This window comes from Artibeus jamaicensis, unplaced genomic scaffold (genome assembly GCF_021234435.1).
Source record: "Artibeus jamaicensis isolate MK-2021 breed Jamaican fruit bat unplaced genomic scaffold, CSHL_Jam_final contig_467, whole genome shotgun sequence".
Taxonomy (NCBI): domain Eukaryota; kingdom Metazoa; phylum Chordata; class Mammalia; order Chiroptera; family Phyllostomidae; genus Artibeus; species Artibeus jamaicensis.
The window spans coordinates 10,277,452-10,286,561 of record NW_026521845.1 but is presented as its reverse complement, the minus strand read 5'-3'; the positions used below and the strand labels follow the sequence as shown (position 1 = coordinate 10,286,561).

Below are 9,110 nucleotides of genomic sequence, written 5' to 3'. Positions count from 1 at the left end.
AAGAGAAATCACACAGAACAAAGGAAGGTAGAAAGGCAGAGTTTGGTGTGCACAGCATTACCCGGAGAACGTCATAAAATGAAGTTATGTACTCCAGCCCTGGAGATTCTGGTAGGAAGGTAGGGGCCGGGGGCGGGGGGGGGGGTTTTGCTCTGATGCAGGTGTAGATGCAGCTCCCCACTCGGAAACCGGCTAAGCCCCGTATTTATGCAGCACTCTCTACTTAAGGTCCAGGTATGAGTAACTCTAGCAGGCTAAGAGAAAGTGCAGGTGGTGATGAGGTTGAGTTGATTTTTTTCAGTCCCTGGCCCCTTGAGCTTGATTACCAGCCCTGGGAATATGCCTGCAGCGCACATGGGGAGCACAGACACAAAGACACTGTCATTGAGGATTAAAGATCAAGAATCAGATCTTGTAAAAGGCCCGCTCAGGCAGTTGGGGCAAACAACGGCAAGACAAATCAGGGCAGTGGCTTTTAATAGTAACGCCTTTTATCAATAAAGCTTTTAAGTTTTTAAAATTTTAAACATTTTAAACTTTTGTTCGATTACAGATTACATTTAATGTTATTTTGTATTAGTTTCAGGTGTACAACACAGTGGTTAAACAATCATGTATTTTATGGTGTTCCTCCTATTTCCAGTACCCACCTGGCACCTTACAGTTATATTATTGACTATACTATGCTGTACTTTACATCCCTGTGACTATTTTGAACTGCCAATCTGTACTTCTTAATCCTATCACTTTTTTTTACCCAGTCCAATAACTCCTTTCTTTTAATCATTATTGTCACGTGCGAAGAAAACTCCTGAAAAGTACCTACATTCTCCTTTTGGAAAAAAAGGAGGAACCGAGAGACAGGCTTCCCGCACCCCCAGGGTAACCACGGCTGTCGACTCGGTGTTGCTTCCAGGATTCGGTCTGTTTACACACACGGAGCCCACGACAATAAATAACACTATTTGCGTGTGTCATTTGGAGCTTCACGTGACCTTGGTGTTTCTTCGCCTTATCAAATGTCCTAAGTGCCGAATGCTTGGACATCTTCTCCGCGGCGACGAGGCAGGCCACGCAGGCCCTTTAATCCGGCGACGCCGAGGGGCGGGTTGAGAGGCGCAGGCGACGCGCGGCGATGACGTAACTGGTGTGCGCGAGACGCGACGGCCGCGGCGCAGGGGCGGGGAGGAGGCTGTGGCGGCGTCAGGGGAGCGCACACGTTGTAGCTTTTACTTGTGTGCGGATTGGGGTTAGTTCTGGCAGCCAGGCAGGCGCTCTAGCAGGTGCAGCGGCGGGCGGGGATGGCGACACTGTGTCTGACCGTGAATTCAGGAGACCCTCCTCTGGGTAAGGGGCCGAGGCCGCTGACTCGTGTGGGTTGCATCAGCCGGGAAGGGTGCGGGGCGGGAAGTCGCCGCGCCCTGGCTTAGCGCAGTGGCCGTGACGGCCACGGACGTTAGACCTGCCTCAGTCCTCCGACTTTCCTCGGGGTGGGCTCCGCGCCCCTCGACTCCCATCCCCTGGCTCTTGAAGACAGTGTTTTCGGGTGTGGAAGGAGGCGCAGTGTGAGCCTGACAGCAGGCAACACTAGGCTCAGCTTCGGACCCTTTTTGAAATCGTTTCCTTGGGAGACAGCTGCTGGTAGAAATAACACTTTAAAACTTAAAATCCCATTATCTCCCTCTAGTGTAGAACTTATCTCTTAGGTCTACTTATCGTTCCTCCTTTCTTCCCTGTTTTCAGAAAAGATCTACAGTCCACTTACCTTGATTTCTCTTTATTTTCCCTTGGTTTCAAAGGGACCAAGGCAGAGGATTGTAGTAGCATTAAAACTTGCAACCGAGGTTGCGTTTATTTTTAATCGAAGGTGACCGGGTAATTGCGGGAACACCTGAGCACTGCGGACTGACGGGGTTGCCTTACTCCTCGCCCTATAGATGTAGAAAATGTCAGTGAGAGGTGGGAACTCTCATCTTCTTGTTCCGCGTCAAGTTCAGTTTGGAATTACATTTTCAACGTGGCCAAGGTTATTGTGGATAGATAGCTTAGAATTTCCACCTTTTTATGGCTTTGGAAAAGTTACATGAGGTAATTAACTTCATTGATCCCGTGTTTAATTAAACATATGGGTAGTATAAACACACGGATACTTTTTTAATGTTCAAGAAGCCCAAATGCTTCGACACAATGCGCCACTTTGAGCTGGTGAATTATGCGTTGCATTTTCAACTTTGGTGATGTTCTGAGTGTATTGTAACAAAAACCACAACTTAATAGTAACTTTAAACATTTTAAAAATATTTGCGTTTTAGCATACTGGTTCCAGTAATTATGGGCCGACCTCACAGAAATCAATGAAGTCTAAAAGAAATGGGTTTGATTGTTGGGCTGGGAAGCACTAGACAGTGTGGACTCAAGGTTAAGAGCAAAGGCATTGTTGGTTCCTTGAGACCTGGGTCTAATCCTGGCTTCTACTTACTACTTGTGGGATGGTGGCCAGTCCCTGATTGGCATTACGCAGTTTCCTTAGGAGGATGATGTCTTCCCCACAGAATTGGGTGCCAGAATTAAGGGACAAAACATTAATGAATCAATTTAGTAAACTTTAATATGTGTTGAGAGGCAGTACTGTGTTTCAGATTTTGAATTCTGCGCTGCTCTAGACTGACGTTCAAATCCTGGCCACTACATATTAGTCAAATCCTTTGGACCAGAACCCCACCAAACCTCAGTTTCTCCTCCTGTAAAATGGAGATAAAAGTGTCTACTTCTTATGACTACAAAGATGAAAAATTGTAATGACTGCAAAGCGTCCTGCACAGTGCCTGCCACATAGTAATCACTTTAATACTATTAACAATAGCTTTTATACAAGGTGCTAATTTCCTCTTGTCTCCTGAGGGAGAAGATTAATTTCAGAGACCCTAACCAAAAGCTGAGCATCTTCAAAAGCAGTTGGACTGTGCCAGTGAATGGTTTCTGATTTGTTTTTTCTCTAGGATCAGAAGAATCTAGCACTTTCTGTTTACAGACTAGGGAAAAAAGCTTACCCTTTGCAGTACTTAATATTGGTTTGTTGAGTCATTCTTATTGCTTTATGATTCAAGTTTTAAATACTAGTGTTTATAAAGAGAAATCTTTTCATACTTTCAGGTGCTTTGCTGGCAGTAGAACACGTGAAAGACAATGTCAACATTTCTGTTGAAGAAGGGAAAGAGAATATTCTTCATGTATCTGAGTAAGTGCTTTTATATCTTTTAAAATAATTTTTATAAAACAATTTTGATGGGGTTTGATCTTCTGTCTTTAACTGGAAGCTGATAAAACTAGCTTTTCTGTGACAGTATTTCCTTGGCTTTGTTGTTTTGATTTATTTTAAACCAGTTATTCTTAATATCCCAATTACATCTTCATAGTTTCACCACTGAATCGATGTGTAGAAACTAATAGTTAGGAGGATGATACATCATACAGATAACCTACTCTGGAGTCAGTTAGATTCAGCTGAATATTTCTGAACAAATTGGAGTTTGACAGAAACAGTAAAGAACAAATTACTTTTTTTTTTTTTTTTTTTTGCTGTAGTAGAAAAATACATGGTCAATCGAAGAGTTCTATTGTTACATTTTTTCCTAAGTCTCATGATTCTTACTGATTTGGTAGCGCCATAGTAATATTTTGTCTCATGCTTATATTCTAGAAATGTGGTATTCACAGACGTGAATTCCATACTTCGCTACTTGGCTAGAGTTGCCACTACCGCTGGGCTCTATGGCTCTAACCTCATGGAACATACCGAGGTATGCAGTGAAGGTTTTTGTGGGTGTGATGTGTTTTGATTTATGCTTCTGCTCTTTCTTGAGAGCTTCATTTTATAGTTAGTTGGCTTATGTGCTGTTATTCTATGTAAGGATATTAACAGTGTTTGTTATAGGCCAAATTAAAGAATTCTCGTCCTGTTTTTATTTTCAGAAAAAAAGCTTAGCTTCTAACTTTGAACTTCTAATCCTATTTCAGCAACCTTATTGGATTATTGAATGCTGTCTTCCTCTTCCTAGAATTTCATGCCTGGATGAGACCATATGGATTGTCTTACACAGTTCCCTTACTTTACAGATGAGGCAACAGGCCCCGAGAAGTTAAAGATAAGAAGTGTACCCAGGGTCACACACATAGGTTGGACCCCATTTTTTTTTTTAAGTATAGACCTTATTATATAGCAGTAGAAGGTTAACTTTCAGTACCGCACCTTAGGTGCCCTTTTTTTATTTTTGCTGTTTGTATACAGCTCTAACTTTCTTATTTAAAAAAATTATTTTATTTATGTATTTATTTTTAGAGAGAAGGGAAGGATGGGAGAAAGAGAGGGAGAGAAACATCAGTGTGTGGTTGCCTCTTTCATGCCCCCTACTGAGGAGGACCTGACCTACAGCCCAGGCATGCTCCCTGACTGGGAATCGAACCAGTGACTCTGGTTCAGAGGCAAGCACTCAATCCACGGAGCCACACCAGCTAGGGCTAACTTTCCTTATTCTTATAAAATTCAGAATACAAAGAATGGTTTCTAAGTGTTTACTTTTCAGTTCTTCAAGTGGGTGCATCTGTTGGGCTCAGTCAGGTCGGTTATTCTTCCCTGCTGCCAGTTCACATAACTTTTATCTTTTTCTTCTCTGGACACGCCCCTCAGTGCTCCTACAAAAAAAGAAAGCATAGAAAAGTAATAGTAAAATGTGCTTATGTAAGGGTCATTTTAGATCCCAGGCAATTAGAATTAAATCCATACAGTGGTGAATTCTATCATTTGTTATAGGAAAGGCATGATTCTATCTGAGGTTGTTTGTTTTTATTTAAACCTGAACTCTGGGTGCATTTCTTTTCTCTTTTGTGTTCACAGATTGACCACTGGTTGGAGTTCAGTGCCACAAAGTTGTCTTCATGCAGTCTGTTTACTGCTGCGATCAGTGAGCTCAATCATTGCCTGTCTCTGAGGACATACTTGGTTGGAAACTCCTTGAGTCTAGCAGATTTATGTGTTTGGGCCACCTTGAAAGGTATCAGTAATTCTTCTTGATAATGTTGGACTTTAATTATTTAGTGCTTTACTGGATAAGAAATGCGCATGCTTCTTTGTATGCAAACAATCATCCATTTATCTACTTATTTGTCGGCAGTCACTTAGGATTTTCTTGTAAAGAAAAGAGGACCCCAGCTCTTTTATTCCTAGCCAGTTACTGGAGTCCAGTACCCTCTGGGTCCCTGGAGGTTCTCTCTCTCACTGCTGCAGATCCCCTCCTGTATTTGGAGTTGGCTGTGTTCCTGCTAAAGAAGCCCTCGTCCCGTTTAGGGTAGACCTGTCCTGGCTCAGCCATGACTTTACCCCAGGCACCATTGTCTGATTGCTCAGTAGGAGTTGGGGGTGGAGGGGCAGTGAGCTGGAGCTCTCCCTTTGGAAGGTCGCTTGTTTTCCATCTCCTGTGACTAGTTTGCAAGAGGTAAGGGTATAAAATTGAGGAGAGGTGCAGAGGGGACTTGAATTTTGCTAATTTGTTTTCTGGAAAAACACATCTGAAGGGAATATGCCATAATGTTTTATTATTATTCTTTAAATCTGGGCTAGGTGAGATTTTAAAAACATTTTCTATACTTTTTTTGCAGCATAAACTCTTCTCCAAATTAAATTGCTCTAATGATAACCAACATAAACTGCAGCCTTTTCTAGTTAGAGCTGTTCGTCTGTAGGCTTCAGGACATTTTTGTCTCTTGATTTTTCGACTTGATGTTCATGAAAGATACTATCTTAAGACTATAGCTTCGTGATGGTAAAGTGGAGCACAGTTCTGTCAGTGCCCATTTGAGACATCCCTTCTAGAGAGATGGGCTGCTTCCTGAGCTTCCTTTCTGTGTGGCCCTCTGCCGGTCTCCTTCGGGCTTCCCCGGATCACGCAGTGCAGCGCTGGCCTTGCAGGGCGGGTGTGGCAGTGGTGAGGGCAGGACCAAGTGTCTATTTCTGTGAATCGAACTGAGAAAATGACTTCTCATGAAATTCTCTGAATTCTGTCACGTGTATTAAGTTTTGGAAAACATTTCAATGTACACCCAGGTTTCACTCATTATGGAAACAAACACAGCTTTAAGCTGTCTCCTTTACTGAAGTGAACCTCGACTGGAACTTTGCCTTTGAAGAGTCAGATGTATTAATTGGTTTGGAATTGTGTTTGCTAATAGGAAATGAGGCCTGGCAGGAACACCTGGAAGAGAACAAAGCTCCCGTTCACGTAAAGCGCTGGTTTGGCTTCCTGGAAGCCCAGCAGGCCTTCCGGTCCGTAGGCACCAAGTGGGGCGTTTCAGCAACCAAAGCTAAGGTGGTAAGCCTTGTTCATTTTTTTTAACGCTGCCATCTTCGTCTGTCGGAGACCCTAGATTTGAAAAGAAGACTCTTCCTAGTCGTTTTTTCCCCATGAACAGAAAAGGCTCTTCCTGGATGGATCTGCTATTGCAAGTCTTGGCTGGCCTTTGCTGCTGTTTAACTACATCGAGCCTTAATCTACGTAATTATATGTTAAAAGGTCATAATCATATAGGGTGTGTCCCTTAGGAAGCCCAAACTCCAAGTAACTAAAATCTTCCTGTTCTTCAGCTGTACCGTCTTTTCTTCCTCCCATATCTGTTCTTTGGCCTTTGCACCACTGACTGTCATGTGCTGGGCTTCTGCGAGCCTCTGGGCAGTTCTGCAGGAGTGCTAGTTGAATATATTCTTAAACATTTTACCATTTAACAATTTTTTTTTTAATTTTCAGGCACCTCAGAAAAAGCAAGATGTTGGGAAATTTGTGGAGCTCCCAGGTGCTGAGATGGGAAAGGTCACTGTCCGATTTCCCCCAGAGGCGAGTGGGTAAGAAAAGTTACTATTGTGGTTGAATGTATTTAGTGGGAAATCTTTAGGTAATTATGAAGTATTGTTAATAAGTAAATAAAGAAGGAAAAATTTTAATTGTGGGAGTGAAAAATTATAATATCTTGATCCTTTCTTAATTATTGACACTTAATGTATTAAATTTGTAGTTTTAACTTATTAATTCAGTGGGAGAGACAGCATTTGTATTTTACACCAGGCAGAGTTTTAATTATAATTGAAAAATTATACATAATCAGAAAGATTCAAGTTTTATTTACATTTTGAGGTTTTTAGGCTTTCATTTAACAAGGATTTATATTTGTACCCTGAGCAATTCCTTCATTAGCAGTAAAAGTGATGGTGGAATTATTTTAAAGTTGTTTTTTTTTTCCTGCAAAAAAGGAAGGGGAGTCCTGAAAATTATGGCAGTGTCCCCTGCTCCTGTCACTCCTGGATCCCACAGGAAAGAATGACAGTCCCATAGCCCCCTGGGGAAAGACTGTGTGGCTGGGGGGTTGGCAGCCAGGGGCTGCTTCCAGCCTCGCCTGGCACCCACCCCCGCCCCTCCATCTCTGGGGGTCCTGGCCTCCATGCAGCTGTCAGCCCCTTTGAAGCACGGGAGATGAACTTGGAAGAGAGCCTCTCCTACTGAGCCAGAGTCATAAAGTGCCTCCTACCGAGCGCCCGCCTCAGTCGCTTAGCCATGAGGGATGTACCGTGTTTTGTAGGCGAGATGGTTACCTGTTTTCCACATTTCATGTCATCTCAGTTTTGTGCTCTGCAGCCCCGTTCTTGCCCACCTGTGGGGGGTGGAACACGTGGACAGTGGCAAGTGGCAGCTGAGCTGTTTTCAGCTGTCTTAACAGTTCTTCCCAAACCCTTCCGCAAGCACCAGGAACCTTGACAGCAAGGGCAGTTTTCGAATCCCACGGTTTCTCTCGGCTTTTCTGGTTTGCTGACTTAGGTGGTGAAAGGAAGAAGGATGGGTAGAGGAGATCAAAGAGAAGTAATGCTTCTGCAAAATGCACAGATGGAGTCATTAGATGGTTGATTGGTAGTTGACTGACGGAATCAGTCACAAATAATACCAGTCTTATGGGTCAGTGCCCACGTACGTCGTGGGTCCCTGCTGCGCAGTATTGTGTCCTGTGTCCTTGGTGAGAGAGGTCCCGGTGGTCGTGTTGGGCAGTGACTCGGTGGTTTGATGGAAGCTGCCTTCTTAGCAGTGGTTGTGTACGGCGGTGCCTGTCATTTGAACATTTGTCCTTTTTGAATCTTTTATGTTTTCTGTTACTTCTCGGAATAGTGAGTTCCTTGTTTGTTCTAAATTATATCAATTTCAGAGACCATGCTTTTGGCCAAATACAGATTTGGGAATTGGCATATAAGTCAGTGTTCCAGTTTCTCGTATTTTTGATCATGTTTCCTTATATTGGTAAGGAATTCTTTAATTTTTTAATTGCTTTTTTTCTGTCTTACATGAAAGGCCAAAAGTCTCAACCCTTGCCTGCTGTTTGTATTCTCAGCTAACGTGTGTGTATATACCTTTGTGTGCAGATACTACCAAGCACTTTACTTAGAGTAACTTCTTTAATCCTAACAGCCCTGTGAGGAAGGCACTGTATTACCTCCATTTCACAGATGGTTTCAGAAATGAGTTCACATAACGTTAGTAACTTGCCATCTCAAACGTACACTGTCTGGCTCTAGAGTCCACACGACTTAAAATCGTGTGTCCGTCCGTGCCTGTCACGTGCAGCAGGCGGCCAGCTCCCATCAGCGCTGAGGAGTGCAGCACGGATCTATCTTTCTTCAGCTCTTCTGAGACAGGTTGTCTCTTGAGCTGATGGTCTTCGTCATCTTGTGAATGAGTATTTTGCAGTCCTCTTAGCTTCCTTGAGGTTTTGAATTGTTGGAACTGCATTCATTATTTCAGATTCATAAGTAATATCTTTCAGTGTAAGATAATGGTTTGCTGTTATCGCTTCTCTTAAATGAATTGCTCGTGTAAAGCCTAGTACTTTAACTGCCCTGTAGCACGTGGTCAGTGATGGTCAATCTTTTTCCTAACCATGGGGGCAGCACATTGTGGGTGTAACACTTTTAGTGAAAACTGCACACAGTATTCCTGTTCCTGTCTTGAAACTCAGTTCTCTGTTTTATTTATTTATTTATTTATTTATTTTTCTTACAGATTTTATTTATTTATCTTTAG

General features: G+C 42.8%; 1 protein-coding gene across 2 annotated transcripts in view; it reads left to right on the top strand.

Annotated features, from left to right (window-relative positions):
• Positions 1-1,160: 1,160 nt before the first annotated feature.
• The window catches only part of EPRS1 (glutamyl-prolyl-tRNA synthetase 1), a 45,678-nt gene continuing 37,728 nt past the window's right edge, over positions 1,161-9,110 (top strand). For both annotated transcript variants that reach the window (XM_053667309.1, XM_037128327.2), the window contains exons 1-6: positions 1,161-1,347; positions 3,154-3,238; positions 3,701-3,800; positions 4,895-5,051; positions 6,226-6,365; positions 6,798-6,892. In XM_053667309.1, the coding sequence (XP_053523284.1) occupies positions 1,302-1,347; positions 3,154-3,238; positions 3,701-3,800; positions 4,895-5,051; positions 6,226-6,365; positions 6,798-6,892 (623 nt within the window). In that variant the 5' untranslated portion in view covers positions 1,161-1,301. The remainder of the gene's footprint in view (positions 1,348-3,153; positions 3,239-3,700; positions 3,801-4,894; positions 5,052-6,225; positions 6,366-6,797; positions 6,893-9,110) is intronic.